General features: G+C 37.0%; 1 protein-coding gene across 2 annotated transcripts in view; it reads left to right on the forward strand.

Annotated features, from left to right (window-relative positions):
• Positions 1-20286, forward strand: part of ERO1B (endoplasmic reticulum oxidoreductase 1 beta) — a 59638-nt gene that overhangs the window by 31608 nt on the left and 7744 nt on the right. For both annotated transcript variants that reach the window (XM_044916461.1, XM_021696089.1), the window contains 9 exons: positions 436-509; positions 6524-6644; positions 6777-6823; positions 9772-9783; positions 11617-11643; positions 16015-16107; positions 16238-16484; positions 17677-17746; positions 19973-20059. In XM_044916461.1, coding sequence (XP_044772396.1) covers positions 436-509; positions 6524-6644; positions 6777-6823; positions 9772-9783; positions 11617-11643; positions 16015-16107; positions 16238-16484; positions 17677-17746; positions 19973-20059 — 778 coding nt within the window. The remainder of the gene's footprint in view (positions 1-435; positions 510-6523; positions 6645-6776; positions 6824-9771; positions 9784-11616; positions 11644-16014; positions 16108-16237; positions 16485-17676; positions 17747-19972; positions 20060-20286) is intronic.

Consider the following 20286-nt stretch of genomic DNA (forward strand, 5'->3'; position numbering starts at 1 on the left):
AGATCCTAGAAATGCGGTTTTTGGTATTTTTGTTCCATAAATACAGAAGCAGTTTAAGTTAAAAGAATTATGAACATAAATTTAATTCTTAGAAAAAATGATTACTGCTATTTCTAAGTCAATTGAAAAGGCTAGGTTGACTTTTGTGTTTAACTCCATCTCTTATATATTTGTAAATCAAGTTTCTAGTTAATTATTGAACTCTAGGGCTAGTAATGGTTTTAGTATAGTTAAATAGAAATCCTTCGTGGAAGTTAATATCTATATTTTTCATATAACTTGTTATTCCTTCATGTAACCACTAATTGAATTTATAAACTATCTAAATTAAAGACGTGACCTCAGATTATCTGTTTTTAATTATGTAAGATACAGTGTAAACATTTTCAACTCCAGATTTAATCATTTTTCTTTTTTATTCCCTCTTTCCCCTAGTAATCAAAGCAAAGAAGCTTTCATTGACTGGGCAAGATATGATGATTCACAGGATCACTTTTGTGAACTTGATGGTAATAAAATTATTGTAATGAAGTTATTTTAACCTTAATCCTTTTTTTTTTTAAGATTTTATTTATTTATTTGACAGAGCACGCAAGTAGGCAGAGCATCAGGCAGAGGGAGAGAAGCAGGCTCCCTGCTGAGCAGGGAGCCCGACGTGGGGCTCTATCCCAGGACCCTGGGATCATGACCTGAGCCACCCAGGCGCCTCAATTAATCTTAATCCTTTTATAAGAAATTGAAATCCATGAAAATATGATCAGTTATAACTTGAATACACCGAATGTTGCTGTGTGGATCTTACTATTCATAATGGCATTTATTGAGAGCTTACGTTCTAAGCTCTGTGCTGAGTGCCTTAAGTACGTTATTTCTAATCTTTACAGTTACCTTAATAAGTATGTATTATTTCATATCTGGGGAAACTGAGTCTCAAAAAGACTAACTTGCCCAGAATCACACAGTAACAAGAGGCTGAGACAGGATTCAATCCCAGATCTGACTGGATCCCATACCTATATTTTTTCCATCATGACATACCATCTCCTAGGGACCTCTATTTCAAGCCACTTAGTTTAGGTCTGTGAACATATAAACATGTTCACACTGGAATTTTCTGGAGGTCCCAACAAACTAACATAAAGGCACCTTGCAATATTGGGGAGGACTCTAATTTGACTTCCCTACAACCCTCTTTCCAAGAGTCCCCTGGAACAGTACAAAGAGAGGGTTACTGTTTAACAGTAACTACCATGACTCTTACTTCAGAAGGTAATTGAAGTGACTCAAAATTTTTGATCTAAGGAGAATATTCCCAAGAATTGTGCCGAGTAGGCTTAAATCATTCATTTGGCCTCTCTTCACTTTTTACCTTTATATCATGGGTGGTGGAAAAGAATTTGGGGTTCAGGCATGCATAGCTGGAGGCAGCAAGAGTTCCTCTGAACTTTGAAAGCACCTCGAGTGGTCCTAAAGCTATCTACGGGGCTTTAGAAGATCCGTCTGTAGAATTGTGCTATTCATCCAGTCGACAATGGAGTAAGTTACAGTGAGCTGCCACAATAGTACAGTAAATTGAGAAATTGCCAGGAGGTGGAATGTTATCACCATGGTTTATATGGTTTCAGCAAGACATTTTTTGTTTTTTTCAAGTAGGATATCCCTACAATATATATGTGCAATTATCTATCTATCTGTCTGTCTAGTGTGAGCGGCAGGGAGGGGCAAAGGGAGAGGGAAAGAGAGAATTCCAAGCAGTCTTCGGGCTGAGCATGGAGCCTGACTCAGGGCTTGATCTCACCACCCTGAGATCATGACCTGAGCTGAAATCAAGAGTCAGACAACCAACTGAGCCACCCAGCCACCCCCAGCAGGGATCTTTTTTTTTTTTTTTTTTTTTTGAAGATTTTGTTTAGTTGACAGAGAGGGCACAGCCTGGGGAGCAGCAGAGGGAGAGGGAGAAGCAGATCCCCCCACCGCCCTGCCGGCTGAGCAGGGAGCCTGATGAGGGACTCGATCCCAGGACCCTGGGATCATGACCTGAGCCGAAGACAGACGCTTAATGACTGAGCCACCCAGGCGCCCCCCACCCCCGCCCCAGCAAGGATATTTTTAAGAGATATAAAAAAAAGTTTCTTTGGGTATCTGGATATAATGGGAAATTAATAAAATACTGCTGTATGATATTTAGAATTGACAAAGTTTTCATTAAAGCAAGCTGTTGTACCTAGGTTAAGTATTGACATCACTGCTTACTCTTTCATTTGCTCTTTGGTTGTCATTCTAATTATACTTCGTGTTCAACACTCACGGTCACTTCTTGCCAGTTTATCATTTTACCTACTCTTTGATTAAAATATTTTTAGTAGTGCTTAGTTAACAGATTTTTAGATTAAAAAATCATTTCTGTGAATATTTCTCTTATAGTAAATAATGTAAATATGTATTTCTATTATAGGTATTTACCAAAAAATGCTACTCAATTGCAGAGATCACTTGGTATGATCAATGATGTACTCAATTACCTCTCATCAGTATAGTGTTAACTAATTTTTTAACATTAGCTTCTTATATTGTAAAAATGGAAGAGATGTCCTATAAGAATTTACATAAAATCATCTCTTAAGATTTTTAGGCTTTCATAATTTAAAAAATTAGTAATTCTTATATTTTGTGTAGTCCTTAAACATATAAACCATTCTATTAGTTGGATTACCACTACTCCTCTGGGTAGTGATGTTCGTGGATATCCCTATGATTTATATGTGCAATTTGTAAAAACACATCAGAGTAGCTTTAGCGTCATTGTCTAATTATTTCAGTTATCTAAAACCATTGGATTAAAACAATCTAAAGAATATTCACCCCAGTTTATTGGAATGTATCTATACACCCCTGTCCTCTATTTTGTTGTTGTTCTGTCTTTAATTTAAGGGAAGATGATCCTTATAGATCAAACAGTAGATTTTTAAATAATTTAACAGGTTAAGGTAAGCTGCTTTCCCTACTCCTATTTTGTTGTCATTGCTATTATCTTTATGCATGGCTTCTTTAGCTTCGGGTTTCTGCTCAAATGTCACCTCATCAGAGAAGCTTGCTGTCACCTGCTTGTAGAAAATAGAAAGCACTCTCACTCTGTGTTGGCACTGCTGCCTGCTGTCAGAGTACTGAGGGCTATCAGAGAGTGCAGGGCAGGTTAGTTTATCTGTTTGTTGTCCGTCTGCTCCAACGAGGTTGTCAGCCAGCTGTGGCTTTGTCTTTCTGCTTCACTACTTTATCCCTAGTGCCTAGAGCAGTGCCTGGACGGGGTACTTGCTCAATAAATGTTTGCTGAATGAAGTGGTTGGTTCATAAATAACCTATATAGTATGACAGATTTTTACTTTTATATTTTCCCTTAAAACATGTTTATTAATAAATTGAAATATTGTTTAAAACCATAATTTCTAAATCTGGCTGTGTATCAAAATTACTTGGGAGCTTTATAAACTATAGATTGTCCTCACCTGAGTAAATTCTATTTTAATAATGCATTACTAGCAATCGGAGATAGAGTTGGTGATGGAGGGTGGGAGGCTCAATCCTGAGTCTACAGCAGTATTTTTTATCTGTGTCCACAAACAAAAAGCCTGTACGCTAAGTTGGCCTATGCTGTGTTTGAAGAGATATTTGGGTTAGGAGGTGTGGAGGACTGGCTCTCATCCTAGAACATGCAGTGTAGCCTCCTAACACTAATAATTAAGACAGTGAAAAGGAAATTCAGTTGGGGAAAAAACGTATACTTGAAAAGGAAGAAAAAACATTAGTTGAAATTATGAATTCCCAGAATTAGGTATTTTGATTCAGTGGACAGTCTTTGAATCGTTAGGTAACTGTTAGCATGGTCAAATAGAAAGAAGAGTTTTGCAAGAGCTCTATAAAGGGAGGAAGAAGAGAAAGCATTTGGGGAGGAGGACATATTAGGGGTCCAAAGAGCATTATCCAAATGAATGCTATAGCTGTGCAAATGGAAAGAAGTTGTAGTTTCTGAACAAATTAATTAAAATCATGTCACAGGTGGTCCCAGGGGAAGGATGGGGGGGGGTACCAGCACCAGTGTGTTTGTAGGGGGAACTCAACCTGTGTGTGCTCCCCCGACCCCCGCTTCCTCATCTAGATGCCATGAAGTTCTTGTCGGTGTAGGTCAGGGGTTGACAAGCATTTTCTTCTGTAAATGGACAGATAGTAAATATTTTAGGCTTCATGGACTATACGGTTTCTGTTGCAACTACTCAACTGTGCCGTAATTGTGCAAAAGCAGCAAATGAACGTGGCTTATGTTCCCATAAAACTTTCTTTACAAAAAATACACAGACCAGATTTGGCCTGTGGGTCATAGTTTGCTAACAACCCCTTCTATAAGTTAACAAGACCTGCCTTTTCATGATTTGAGAAAGTATTAAAATTTTTAAAAACCACTTAAAAAAGCCAACAACCCACTTTTGATTAAATTAAAGGAATACACATTAAGAACATTGAGAATAAAAGTTTTAAATTAAACATTGATATACTCTTGTGATTTGTCACTCCCTTAAGGTATAATGATTTAAGATGTATTTTAATAGCTGAATCTTGTTTTTCTTTATTGTTCAGTTGCTTTTGTTGGGTGAAGAGGTTGATATTAGTCTGATGTGTACATTTGCAGATGACCCCACATATGTGTAAACTTACATGCACCCACACATTCTTTATACATGTGTACATATATATCTCAATGTATATATTTATGGTAGGTTTAATATTTGTAAAGCTTATATGTAATCAGATCAGTTTTGCAAATGAGCATAAGAACAATGCAAAGAAATTAAAAATATGTAAGAAACTAGTGAATTGTAAAACTTCTGTTTGACTTTAAAAGCCACACTCCATAATTTGAATCTTTCTTTTTTTAATGAAGATTTTTTAAATTATCGGTTTTAAGTCTCAAATCTCCATGTCCTTGGACAGTTTCTGTTCATCTGTAAATTACCTGTTTTCTGTGCCTTAACTTGTATAGTGGAGTATCTACATAATGTTAGGGCTAAAAATAGAGCCAATATTCTTCAATGCATGTTTCTGTTGTCTGTAAGTTAGATATAATTCGTTTAGTAGTGCTAAGTTGTAATTACATTTGTGTTCTTCCTACTTCCTTACAAAAAGTACCAAGTAGTTCTTGGAAGGTATGGATCCAGGATGCCATTTTCTTCTTATGGTTATGGATAATCTCAGTTTGTGATTACTGAATGCTCAATGAATACTGTTGGCTGAAAGGAAAATATATTAGTAATGAAAAAAAAAGGGACCATATTTTAATGACCATATTTGGCCACTGTTTTCAGTCAGGTGCCTGCATACTATTGATTTAATCTCATGACACAAAAAGGTAAGAAGCATACAAATAAAGGAGGACATCTGTGTCAACATAGATAGTGCTTTAGTTTCCATGTATTATGATCATCCATTTGTGAAGCATGATCATTATAATTTTTCTGTAGGTGTGAAAGCATGTATTTCCCTTTTCTATCCAGAATGTAAGCCTTAATAATGAAGACCATTTTATCTTTTGTATCCCTCAGAGATCTCTATTAAAATGTCCAAATAGTAGAGATCTAGTAAAGACTCATTTGGGTTTCAGCACAGAAAATGGTTATTTATGGGTGTTTGGGGGGCTCAGTTGGTTAAGCGTCCGACTCTTGGTTCCAGCTCAGGTCGTGATCTCAGGGTTGTGGGATCAAGCCCCACATGGGGTCCCGTGCTTGGCGGGGAGTCTGCTTCAGATTCTTTCTCCCTCTCCCTCTTCGCCCCTCCCTTCTTGTGCTCTCTTTCTCTCTCTCTCTCAAATAAAATCTTTAAAAAAGAAAATGGTTATTTAATTTATATGTCTTAACAAGTTCCTTAAGTTGTGCCTGCTGTATATGGGCTTGAGAGGGGAAAAGCACTTCTGTTTGAACAGCGATAAAAATAAACCATAATGTGTATTTGTTTACAAACTAGAGCATTGTGTAACTGATCAAATTTGAATCACGAAGTTATTGAGCCATTTATTTCATAAGTCCAAAGTAGAGAATAGCAGGAAAATCTCTTTTTAGTACAATATACGCTAAAAAAAAAAAAAATGTTTCTAAGCATGTGTTTAGGTAGGTGTATGCGTAGGGAAGAAATCATCAAATGGTAGAACAGGTTATGATTCTGTTTAGGTCTTTTCGATCCTGGGTGGTTAAAACTTAGGAATGATGAATGCCTCTAAGAAGGGGAGGGGTGTTCTGTTACTTAAGAAAGCACGGAGTATCCAGAGGAAAGGGAGGAGTTGTTTTTTCCTCTCACAAGTGTGAGTTATCCCGGGTCAAGTACAGTCACAAGTGTGCTAACCTCTCTACCGTTTAAGCTGGAGATTACTTGAAAAGCGTAGCCTTTCTCTGACCTTTTGGTAGTTAAGTTTGTGTTACAATATTACATTTCAGACAACTGGTGACATGTGGGTAGTTTTAATGAATTGTTTCTTGTTCAGATGAGCGATCTCCAGCTGCTCAGTATGTAGACCTCTTGCTGAACCCGGAGCGTTACACTGGCTATAAAGGGTCCTCCGCATGGAGAGTGTGGAACAGCATCTACGAAGAAAACTGTTTCAAGTAACTGGAGGGGGTAGGGGAAGGAGGAGGAACGGCTAGAGGGAGGATGGAGGAAGGGGGAGTAGGGATCTGTTGGGAAAAAAAAATGTAAAAAGTCAAACCATTTTATGTTTGAATTTTGCACTTTTTCAGGCCTCGATCTGTTTATCGTCCTTTGAATCCTCTGGCACCTAGTCGAGGTGGGTTTTTCATACATTTTCATGCTTTTAGAGATTATTTACAAAATGCCTCTGTAACTAAACTTAATCTGAGTAAATTTTCAACTATATTTTCTTTAATTTGAATGATCAAAAGTATAAGGTTAGTTCATAGTTCAGCGTCAAGTTTTCTGCATGTTTTACATAATTACTGGCATTTATTGAGTGCCTGATATGTACCAGGCCCTAAATAGAACAGGAGTTTTATGGGAAATAAATCAAAATATATGAGTAATCCATAGATATCAGAGGTCTCCTGGGGAACTCTTAAAAATCTGGATGCCCAGGCCCTATCCCATACTAATTAAGTCAGGATCTGTGGGCTTAGACCCAAGTGTTGTTATTTTTCTTTAACTGTCCAGATGATTCCAGTACGCAGGCACGTTTGAGAACCAGTGGCTCCCAACATGCTTCTCAGAGTTGAGTGTGCATACAAACTACCTCAGAGCCTTGTTGAAATACAGGTTCTGATTCTGTGGGTCTTGGGTGAAGCCCAGGATTCTAACGAATCCCCAGGTGATGCCCAGCGTGCTGGCTGGTCCACGCAGCACGTTTGAGTGCTAAGGATGCAGAGCTGTTGAAGACACTTAGGATGCCTGCAGCACCACGGGAAACCTGCATGGGCCGACTAGGTCGCCGCTTGCCACACCGGGCTGTTGAGCACATGAAATACGTCTGGTGCAGAACCAACTTTTACATCGGCTGTTTGTTTAAATTTAAGAACTGAAGCAGTGTAAAATATTTTGTCATTAAACAGAACTTTACTGTTTGATAGGACACCTTTAGCTCTGGCCTCACACAATTATTGCATTGGAGCGCATGTATCCTTCTCACTTTTAAAACACGGATACTAGAAAAAACTTCACTAGAAATTTTTATTAGAAAAAATTTGGAATTACATATGTGGCTGGCATTATATTTGTACAGGACAGCATTTTTGGAGGTTAATCAACATAAAACTTGGCACATCCTCAGTCTGTTGTCAGCAAGGAGCCAAACCCTGGGAGCAGCCCTGTAATTGACTTGCCATTCCGATGTTTTCTTTAGACCAGGGTTGATTTAAGAACTTGAATTTCCTGGTCTAGATTTGTATCTTCAAGGCATTTCTGAGAGCCAAAGAGACACAGAAAGGTTGACCGAAGGGACTGCTTTTAGATGCTCACTGTCTTACAGTGCAGCACATGTTCTTTCCCAAATTCATTCTGATACTGCTGGAAAAGGGAATTGGATCATGAAAAAGGTGTGCATCGTTTCTTATTGTCTCTTTTGCTATTTTTACCCTTATAACTTGTTATAAAAATGAAAACCACACACACACACACACAATGGAAACAACACAAAAGTTATATAAAGTAAAAAGAGAAAGCTCCCCCTTACCCTTCCCCCATACCCACCCTGCCTCCACACCTCTTCCATAGTACAGAGTTTGGTAGGTATTCTTTCAGATCTTTTCTATGATCACTTTTTTTTTTTTTTTAGGATTGGAGTTAAAATATTTTTTAAATAGATGTATAATTGACATACAACATTGTATTAGTTTCAGGTGTTTAATACAATGTTTAGATATTTGTGTATATTGCAGAATGATCACAGTGAGTCTAGTTAACATCTGTGACCATAATTACAGAATTTTTATTCTTGTGATGAGAACTTTTAAGATCTACTCTCTTACCAACTTTCAAATACAGTGTTACTAATTGTAGTTGACATGCTGTACATGACAGTCCCAGGACTTATAAGCTGGTACCTTTTGACACCGCTTACGTGTTTTGCCCACTCCCCACCCCCTGTCTCTGGCAACCACCCATCTGTTCTCTGGATCTATGAGCTGGAGGGTTTTGTTTTGTTTTTAGATTCCACATGCAAGAGAGCTCATACAGTATCTGTCCTTCTCTGACTGGCTTCCCTCAGCAGGAGGTCCTCGGACTCCATCCTTGTGGTGGCCAGTGGCAGAATTTCCTTCTTTTTTATGGTTGAATAATATGATCACTTCCTTTTAAAGCAGAAAACATAGTTCATTTAATGAAACCATCACATCCTAAGAAATACCTCACGTCCATGTTGTGACAAATTAGAGACGTGAGACCGCTGGAAAGATGAGAGGAAGGAGAGTGCCACGTAGGAAAAGACAGAGGCAGAAAGAGGGGGCAGAAAACCGGACTAAGAAAGAAGGGAGACGGAGCACCAGGTGAGGGGAGAGCAGGGGTCCCGGTTGCTGGGGGAGAAATCTGTGCAGTAGTCAAGCGGCTCGGGCTGCTGCGCTCTGTGCGCCGTGCCCACGGCAACTGCTGGTGTTGGCTCGCAGCTCCTCAGCAGTCTGGGCTCGGCCGCCCGCACGCTCTTGCTGAGCCACACAGCGAGGCTTCTCCAGCTGGCTTTCCAACAGCTTTTGAACAACAGAAGCTTTCTTCCCAAAAATGAAACCCGGTATGAGAAGTCCACATACAGAGCCGATAAAGGCCGAGCTGCTGTGCTCCCGAGAGCCCAACCTCTGCCTGCTTCCCCCTGTCGGGGCAGCTCTGTGGCACCCCCAGTGAGGGTTTCACTGACCACAGTTCGGGAAATACTTTTCTTAAGGTGCGTAGAGGCCGAGGAGCGGCAACTTGGAAGAGAAGAGAGGGTTGTGTATATAATGATGAAAGGAGTGCCTGTGTCCATTGGCTCATTATTGAAACTAGTGATCTTTAGGAGTATTTTTAGATGCTTTCTGATATTTTTTACTGCATAAAACATATGAAGATCTTGTACTTTGGGCCTGTATTCTTATTAAGAAGTCTCACTTGCAGGGTGACTACACCCTGACCGAGGTCCATAGTGTAATTAATAGTTTAACACACAGTAAGTGTTTTAATCTCATTAAAGTAAATAAAATTAGAATCTGAACTGTGGAGGACAGTTTCTAAAATCCTGTTTACTGTTTTCTTTTTCAGGAGAAGATGATGGTGAGTTAAAATTCTTGTGTTTGGGTATGCCTCAGGTATAGAGGAAATGTTTCTAATGATCAAAATTTTATTTTTCCTCTGTTTAATTCAAAAGAAAATGTTTATCCTATTTTTTCAGAAATAGCTACCAATGAATGGTGACAAAAAATAAGAGTTTTATATTGTAAATTTACCCTATGTTTAAAAAAACTATAAATTCCCTTTTACTTAAATGTTTAGTATAGAAACCAGGATTACATTCCAACTTTCCAATTATCTGGTTATTATAATCTACTAAAATATGTTCTGAAGAAATGGAGTGAAGTTAAGATAGTTTTACCAGATAATTTGTCTTGTGACTTTATTTTCTTACTGACTTTGTAATTTATAATCTCAGTTATTGTAATACTTAATCTGGTGAATAGTGATTTATCAACATTTGGTTATTCCACGTTACCAGATGAATATCAGTCATAATAAATTGCCCCAAAACAGGCAAAATAATGATTTCAAATTGATGTTTACTTATCTGTGTTCAGGGACACAGTGATGGGCATTGTGCAAGATAGAAATATGTGTAAAACATGACGCCTTCGCTCCAGGAGCTGACAGTATATCGCAGGAATGATAAGCACTGTACATAATGATAAGAGGTGCTGCACATACATAGTACGAGCAATAGGTGGTAGAGCTCTTCAGAGGTGGGACAGAGCCTGTCTCACTGGAGGGATCTGGAAGTGGCATTTGAGATGAGTTTTGAGTAATGGCACAGATGTAGTCTAGTAGAATTGGATCCTGTGTGCGATTAGGAGAAAATGGCAGGGACCATGGAGTTGGAAAGGGAAGGATCAGGCATGTTTGGGGAGACCCTCTTAGCAGTAGGGAAGACTTTATGTAGGAGTGGTTTAAGTTAGAAAGATGAGAGGCCAGATTATTGAGGACTTGGGAGCTCAACTTTCCCTGATAGCATTTGGGGTTTCTCGAATAAACAAGCGAGCTCATGATGAATGGCCCTTAGGAAGAGTATGTTGAATGAATTAATCTGTGGGAAGATGTTTGTGTAGTTTTACAAAATGTGGAGACTCTCAGGAAACAAAGCAATTCCTCACCATCTAATTTATCCCCTAGACTCCTTGCTCAGCTCATCTATGTGTTAGGTTTTTCTTATGCTTTGCTTTTCTTAAAGTAATGCATTTTGTGAGTTACTTATCTTTAACTATTTTGATCTGTATTGACTGCCATTTTTGTTCCACTCAGAACAGTACTGATCTAGAACTAGATCTTTTAGCATTAGTACATAGGTAAGTCAGGTCCCTCTGTATAATAGTCATTGACTTTTCTGAAAAATTATCTCGAAAATTAAGGGATTTTAAAGTTACCCCTTGAAATTTAGTAGTCTTAGATAATTGAGGTAATATACATAGCTTTACTGCTCAGGAAAAAATGGAATAATTACTGATTTGATTTTTGTATTATAATTCACTGTTTTTTCTAGAATTTTTAAGGAGTTCTATGGTTATCAAAAGCAAATTTAAAGTTTTTAAGCTCTTTCACCTTCTAATGAATAAGATTTACATAATATTTTGACTGAAATATTTTCTTAAAATTTTTGCTTAGTTAAATATCATTTATAAGAAAATTGTCCAAAAGTTGCTTAAATTACTTTAGGGCTTTATTTTCTAGAACCATATGCCAATTTTTCTACTTCACATGAAGCAGTGGCCATTTCTAGAGATATTCCTTAGTCTGTCATAGGAAATATTTTATATACTTAATTTATTCTAATTTGTAAATGACTATTTAAAATATTTTAACCCAAATCTGTATGTGTGTGTGTGTTTTTTTTTTTTAAAGGAGAATCATTCTACACGTGGCTGGAAGGTAAACTTACATGTCTGCATTTTAAATTTATTGGTTTCTTGTAAAAAATGTATGGATTTATTTAATATATTTTTGTAAGTTCAGGATTCATTACCTAGACAACTAATTGTGACAGTGTTTGAAAGAAAATGACGTATTTTAAGTTATTGTATTTTAGGATACAATGGTTTGAAAATTTTGAGGCTATTGCTCAGCCAAGAATAATCAGCATTAGGGAAATATACAGGGCAGATACTGGCCTCGGGTTTTCATAACTAGCTTCTCAGTGTTATTTTCATTCTGTATATACCACTGATCCAGACTGCTTTCTAGTAACCATTATGCAAACTACTTTGTAAGTAGAGACCTTCTTTTTGGAAGGAAGTACTTTTTATATATATATATGAAATTGAGGGAAGGTAAATTTGATTTCAGAAGATTTTAAACAGTGTTTACACATGTTAATATAGCCTAAACTTGTCTAATTAAAAGATAAAGCAATATAGATCCCAGGAGATACTGTGCATTCTTATATTTTCTAGTGTTGAAAATACAAATGCTATTAATGGAAAGCTAAAACATTCTAGGATTTTAACAATTTTGTTTAAAAACTGGATATATGATGCTTTTAAAAAATTTACCAAATTGCCATTCATTTATGAAAGCAAAAGTTAAAATGTATTAATGAAAGATAAGCAAGTTGAATGATACAGGGGATCATAACCTTATAGGAATTCTACAGAGTAAAACTAAGTACTTAATTCTATTTTATGTCTGCTAATTGGTGATGTTATCTTGTGAACATGATTTCTCTTTGTTTTTAATGAAGTGTGTACATATATTGGCCATTATTAAGGTGAATGTTATTGATGTGCCACTATACTAGGAATGATATTGATAAATGGCCTATGTGGAAGACGATTCTTAACTTTGTTTCATTAGCTGTATTGTAAAGATACAAACTGTGGAAAGTAGTATTGAGGTCAAAAGAGGTGGTGAGAGACTCTGAATATTGCTAGTGGAGGATGGGAGTGAAATGTATGGGCAATATTGAATTCTAGGGTATTCTGTATTAGCCACTTTTGTAGTATCCTACCAATGTAAGCCCCTGCATATTGATACATGGTTTCAGAGAACACTCCTATTTTTATAGGCAACTGACTCAACTTTTCTGAGATTCAATTTTCTCATCTGGGCCATGAGACTGGCAATAGCCAACCATCCTACCTACACTGTGAGTGTAGATGATGCCTGTAAAAATGCCTTTGAAAATCACTAAATAGTGTCCAAATGTCACATAATCCTGTTATTGTAAATCTAGCCCTTTTGTGAGAGAAAAAATTACTGTCAGTGTCTTATAAATCACTTGATGAATGTGAATTTGAATGAAATTAAATCCAAAAGAAAGAGACCCACTCTCTAAATTGGATAGTTGAATTTGCTCTGTATTGTTAGAAATAGAAGCAGTATAAAGAACACCCAAAAAACCAAATAATCCAGTCAGAAAATGGGCAGAAGACATGAACAGACACTTCTCCAAAGACGACGTACAAATGGCTAACAGACACATGAAAAAATGTTCAACATCATCAGCCATCAGGGAAATTCAAGTCAAAACCACACTGAGATATCACCTTACACCAGTTGGAATGGCAAAAATTGACAAGGCAAGAAACAACAAATGTTGGAGAGGTTGTGGAGAAAGGGGAACCTTCTTACACTGTTGGTGAGAATGCAAGTTGGTACAGCCACTCTGGAAAACAGTATGAAGGTTCCTCAAGACGTTAAAAATAGAGCTACCCTACAACCCAACAATTGCACTACTGGGTATTTACCCCAAAGATACAGATATAGTGAAAGGAAGGGGCACATGCACCCCAGTGTTCCTAGCAATAATGTTCACAATGGCCAAACTGTGGAAGGAGCCAAGAGGCCCTTCAACAGATGAATGGATAAAGAGGATGTGGTCCATATATACAATGGAATATTAGCCATCAGAAAGGATGAATACCCACCATTTGCATTGACATGGATGAAACTGGAGGGGATTATGCTAAGTGAAATAAGCAGAGAAAGATAATTATACGGTTTCACTCATATGTAGAACATAAAGAATAGCACAGAGGACATTAGAGGAAGGGAGGGAAAACTGAAGGGGGGGGGCGGAATCAGAGGGGGAGATGAACCATGAGAGACTACAGACTCCAGGAAATAATCTGAGGGTTTCATAGGGGAGGGGGTTGGGGGATGGGGTAGCCGGGTGATGGGTATTAAGGAGGAGGGCACGTGTTGCAATGAGCACTGAGTGTGTTATATGCAAACAGTGGATCATGGAACATTACATCAAAAACTAATGATGTATGGTGACTAACATAATAAAAATAATATTATTCAGGAAAAAAAAGAAATAGAAGCTGGTAAATTTTGCCTTTGTAAATCAGCTTTTGCAGAAGTTACTTAACAGTCATCCAGGAATTTCAACCAATAAACATTGTACGTTGACTATTTACTATGTGAGCAGAATCATATCAGATGGAGTGCAGGAATATGATGGAAAATTATTTTATGTAGCCTTACTTTGTTACTTACTGTGTTACTTAACATTTTCACGGGGACCTCAGTGGTCAGAGACTGCGTCATGCAGGGAAAAGCTGTCCAGCACTTCCCTGCCGACTGTGTTGTGTCTTGTTAGTACACTCAATTGGCACATCTTTTATTTTTACCATTTTGCTTTAAGTTACCTAATTATCAGTTTATGGAAGTACATGTCTACTCCTCGCTCCTCACTTATCATCCATCCCCATTTCAAATACAGAGCTTTAAGGGCTTTGCAAATGAGAATGGCCTCCTCGTTTATGCTCTTATTTTTAGGCATATGAATTTTCACAAGCTTTGCTTTGTCTGTTTTCCCTTCTCTGGTCTTTAGAGAGGTAGGTTAGAAGGAAAAGAAAGTGAACTTCAGATCTGATCGTTTCATTTGATAACTGATTTGATTAAAAGTTTTACTAGAAGAAAAGTAATATTTTATCAAACTTGTTCATGATGTTTGTATACCTTGCTATCATGAACATTCAAAATTGCTCATATACTTTTAGTATAAGCTGCAAAAAAGAACTTAATTTCTGCTTTTTGGTGCCCATTTGTACAATGGGAATATTCTGGCAAGAATTCTGAATTAGAGAATGAGATCTCAAAAGAATTGTTTTTTCCTATGAGAAGCTACTTGCTTCAGAGCCATAGAGGGTAGAACATAAATTGAAGATCTAAAAGATCTTGGGGAAAATGCAAAGTAAGCCACATTTTAAAAATCCCTCAGCTTATAAATGAGGTTATTTCTTATTCCTTTCCACTATTGAAGCCCATTTTCCCCAGGAGTAATTAAAAAAACAAAAAACAAAACATGACAAAAACCAAAAAATGCTATTGGATGGTAAGGGAAGGAAAAAGCGAATTGCTTTGCATTTAGTGGATTCTTAAAACTTAGGTTTTTACATTTTTCTTTATTTAAAAAATTATAAAGAACCTTCTCTAGAATTTCTTTTTTATTATGGTAAAATATATATAACATAAAATTTACCATCTTAACCATCTTAAACTTAGTGGCATTAAGTACATTTACAGTGCATATTACTCTTATAATAAGAGAAAATCTTTTAAAATTGAGGCAGGGGTAGGATAGGATAGTGGAATTATCTTGACCTCCATTTGAGCAAAACCCTTAAGACTACATAAAATAATTTTCCATCATATTCCTGTACTCCATCTGATATGATTCTGCTCACATAGTAAATAGTCAACATACATTGTTTATTGATTGAAATGTCTGGTTGACTCTTCTCCAGCTTTGGGCTCCTTACAAGTGGACCATACAGTTAAGTAGAACTGGAGAATTCTAGGGCAGAGGATTAGTAAGACACACTAAAGAATCTGAGGAAGAAGAGAAATGGAATGCAGTCTCTTCTTCCTCCACAATCAGGTAGGTTCAAAGAAAGGACATCTCTAGGGAAGGGAAAAGGAGAAAGAGCTATTGTTAAGCCAAAGCAGTGACTTTGAATTATATTTGCTTTGGTTTAGCCTAACCCATGAAAAATCTGTGCTGTTGCCTTCTGGGTAGCGTGGGAACTTGCGAAGTACATCCTTAGTGCTTAGATCTCCAGAGCCCAACATTTGCTGTCTCATTCTGCATTAAATTATCATATTCATAACTCCATTCTGAAGTCAGAATCTTATCTTATAGTGAGAGAATTTTGATCTAATCATTTAATATTATTCCTTATTTTTAATGTCCTTGAAACTTACCTTTAAAAATAAGCCTGTGTACTGAATCTTCTTGAGTCAGTATTTCTGTTATCTAAATGGATGTGGTTTCTTTTTCAATATTTTTCTGAATAGGTTTGTGTCTGGAAAAGAGAGTCTTCTATAAGCTTATATCTGGACTTCATGCTAGTATCAATTTACATCTATGTGCAAATTATCTTTTGGAAGGTAATCACATTTTTATGTAGAAATCTTGCCTTCTATTAGTGTAAATATTGTTGGGGGGGGAATATATATTCTCTTGAGAAAAAAAATCCTATTTCTTAAAGCTGTATTATGTATTTCTCTTTCTCTTTAGAAACCTGGGGTAAACCTAGCTGGGGACCTAATATGAAAGAATTTAAACGCCGCTTTGACCCTGTGGAAACTAAGGGAGAAGGTCCAAGAAGGCTTAAGAATCTGTACTTTTTATACTTAATTGAGCTTCGAGCTTTATCTAAGGTGGCCCCATATTTTGAGCGCTCAATTGTTGATCTTTACACTGGAAATGGAGAAGAAGATGCTAACACAAAAACCCTTCTACTGAATATCTTTCAAGATACAAAGTAAGAATTGAGTATCAGTGATCTGAAATTCTGCACTCTGAATATGAATGAGATAGTACTTGAAAGACAACAGAAACTGACTCCTAAAAGTTAGTTAGGAAGAGGGAGAATTAGAACTGAGAAGGAACATGGTCAGTAGAACAGAAGAACAGCCTAGTCACACTTGAGAATAGGCCCTGTTTTCAAACAGAACTTTGAATTTTATGTAGTATCAAAGTTTAATGCTATTTTATTTCATTTTAAAGATTTATTTATTTTAGAGACAGCAAGTGGGGGGAAGGGACGGGAGACAGGAGAATGAGTCTTAAGCATACTCTGGGCAGATTGCAGAGCCCAACCTGGGACTTGATCCCACGACCACGATCATGACCTGAACGGAAACCAAGAGTTGGACACTTAACTGACCGCGCCACCCAGATGCCCCAAAGTTTAATGCGATTTTAGTATTTTTTTCCTTTTTTTTTTTTTTTTTAAGATTTTTAAAATTTATTTGCGAGAGAGAGAATGAGAGACAGAGAGCATGAGAGGGAGGAGGGTCAGAGGGAGAAGCAGACTCCCTGCTGAGCAGGGAGCCCGATGTGGGACTTCATCCCGGGACTCCAGGATCATGACCTGAGCCGAAGGCAGTCGCTTAACCAACTGAGCCACCCAGGCGCCCCCCCCCTTTTTTTTTTAACCAGTTTTGTATTCTTCCAGTTGCTTTTTAAATTCAGATGGTGCTGTGTGTTCACGTGAAAGTAGATACCTAAGGGAACATTAGCTTTACGTTCTAGAATATACCTCTTAAAAAAATGCCTGGTCTATAAAATTTGAGTTTACTGGTTGTTAAAATGAGCATGAACCAAAGTTGGGTTAAGAAGTGTTCAAATTATGCATTAAAATTTAAAACATCTTTTTAATGGTGTTCCACATTTTTCACATAAATTGCTTTTAAGTTTAATTTTTAGATGATTTTTATCATGTAATTTCTTTAAAACATTACAGTCTTATAAATTAAAAAGCCATTTTTATGTGACTTAACTCTTTGAGTAGTTTACGTGTGAACTATTTGCCACCTTCCTGTGTTATTAAACTTTACACACAAGTAAATTACAAATTGTAAATATTTGTGGGGATAGAAAATTCTGCCAGAGTTCTACTGCACAGTACATGAATTTTTTGTCTGTAACTTGTAATGTTGTCATTTCATCAGGTCCTTTCCCATGCACTTTGATGAGAAGTCCATGTTTGCAGGTGACAAAAAGGGGGCCAAGTCATTAAAGGTAAAAAGTTCTTGATTGGGGGATAGGATCGGGAGCCGTTGACTGGCTGTGTTTTAATCCCGTCCATCTAAACTCTCCTTGCCCAGTCCTCCATCTTGTTGAAGTTGGTCTGACTGGATTTTGCTATAAACGGCACAGAAAGCCCCTTCTCCAGACTTTTCAATTCCTTTCTCCTTTCTAGTTTGGCCAACTCCTAGTGAAGCCTCTGTTGTTAACTGACCGATGAATATGGCACCTTTGTAAAGGTCTTTTAAAAGGTTAACACCTTTTTTGAGAGAAAGTTTTCTTGCTTTAAAATCACAATGTGTATTGTTTTGATTTTAAAAATCATGACTTTGCCACTTTGAAGGCAACAAATACTATATTTTTCTAAAGTTTATTTTATGGAATATTTTATGGGATGTTCAAATTTCTGGAACTATTATGCTTTTGTCTTTATGGACTAACCTAAAAGGCAAAAATTACCTGTTACCCTGTGATATCAGAGGAGAATGTATTTTAGGAACATTTTCAAACTTCATGTTGGCAGCTCTTTGTTTTCATTTGCTTACGGCATATTAAGGAATACGTTGTACCCTTAAAATGTTCATAAAAGTATTTGAAATTGACTGGCAAGCAGTCTTCTAGTGCAGCTCCACGTCTTTTATATGCAGTTCTGAAATCCAGAAAGCTCCAAAAGCTGAAACATTTTTCTTATGTTTAGTGCAAATTAATTTGTTAGCAAAACCTGACCTGTCTGATGTAAGAGTATAGTGCTTTTTAAAAATTCTGCTTTGTTTGAATATTCTTACATTTTGCTACAGAACCATTAATGTATGTGATTACTAGGTGTTGCCACACACTCTGGTGGGGTGTTTCATAATAAATAATGTATGTACTATATTTCTAAAATTTGGAATTCTGAAACACATTTGGCCCTGAGATGTTTTAGATGCTCTTTGATAAATGAGCACTGAGTGATTCTCCATTGGTAAGAGTCTCTTGGTGTTTCTGAAGTGAAGTAACTTAGTCACAACTGCATTTTAGTTTTGGAAGGTTGTTTTGTTTTATGATTATTTTAGGGGTATATTGCTATTGTGGTATTTACCATGATGTTAATTTATTTTTATAATGCTTCCTATTTTTAAAGTGTTTATATAAGTATTATACTTTTGGACAACTCTGGTTCTTTTTGTGGAGGAAGAAGATAGGAGTGAGAAAAGAACTAGCTGTCGTCTATGAATTAATGGAAATTGTGTTTGCTGTTTTTCAAAGGTGTATAAAGGAGAACTTAAGTCCGTTTTTCCATCTCCTCCCAAGAACATGAATTACATGAGAATGGAGCAAAGGACTTTCGTGTTCTTTATTTTGTCTTTTAGCCAGGGTACTGTTTCTTTGGAACCTTTGGAAAGCAGCCGGGCAGGGCTTCTGGTGGCCAGAGTTTTCAGGCTGCTTGCCTCTAGCTTCATGCAATAAAATGCTTACCTCAGTACAGTAAAATGAAATTTATTCTCTATGTTTACCACATGAAAAAGATGAGGAAACTCCATTAACTAGTGTTAGCCTCAGAGGAGACTGGCCTTCGAGTCCTAGAAACCATGCCCAGTTGCTTACAGGCTGAAGAATCCTCCCTGTGTAGGAAGCAATTGCAGCACAGTCCAAGGATCCAGTTAGCAAACATCCCTGGAGAGGCTGACTGGGAAATGCAGGGGACTGTGAGAGCACACCCTCCATACAGCCCTGTCATCATCGGTGCTCAGGGAACACCCATTACAGTGTGTGGTAAGGAAAAAGGTGAAAACCGATCAGTGGTCTAAGACCACTTTTCTTTTCTGATTTGGACTCACGCAAGCAATACATGAAAAATAAACCAAACATAGTATAGATAAATTTACCACTGGCTGTATGCGGATATCAAATGGAGGCAGCAGTTAAGTTCCTTAAAAGTAAAAACCATGAATCATTACTTTTGTTTTTCCCATAGTGCCTATGTTGGTGCTTTGCATAGAGTAGCACCTCAATAAAAAGTTTGAGTTAATATGTGGAATGGATTTTATGAATTTCCATGGCTAGTTGTTTTAGGTGCCATGTTATGCCATACAAATCCAATTATTTTTCTTCTTCACTGTTGAAAAACACAGGTCATTCATTAATAAGCTTCAGAACTTTTATTTCTTGTATAATTCATACAAGTGCAGTTTAATTTTTAAGACTCTAATGAGAATAAAAATATTTTCTGCATGTTAGGAGGAATTTCGCTTACATTTCAAGAATATCTCCCGTATAATGGACTGTGTTGGATGTGACAAATGCAGATTATGGGGGAAATTGCAGGTTTGTGTTTTGTCTTCTGTTTTAAAACTATTACTAACCTTAAATATTCCTACTGGGAAGTTGCAAGTTTTTATACCCTCATTGTTCATTGAAGCAGAAGATCTGAAGTATGGTTTTTCTGCTTTATTGATGAAAAAGATGAATATGTTAAATCTGTGTTACATGTGTAAGAATGTTTTTCCTATTCTGTGTTAATGATTTTGGCTTAATTGTATCTGTTTCTATTG

The sequence above is a fragment of the Neomonachus schauinslandi genome, chromosome 6 (assembly GCF_002201575.2).
Source record: "Neomonachus schauinslandi chromosome 6, ASM220157v2, whole genome shotgun sequence".
Classification (NCBI taxonomy): domain Eukaryota; kingdom Metazoa; phylum Chordata; class Mammalia; order Carnivora; family Phocidae; genus Neomonachus; species Neomonachus schauinslandi.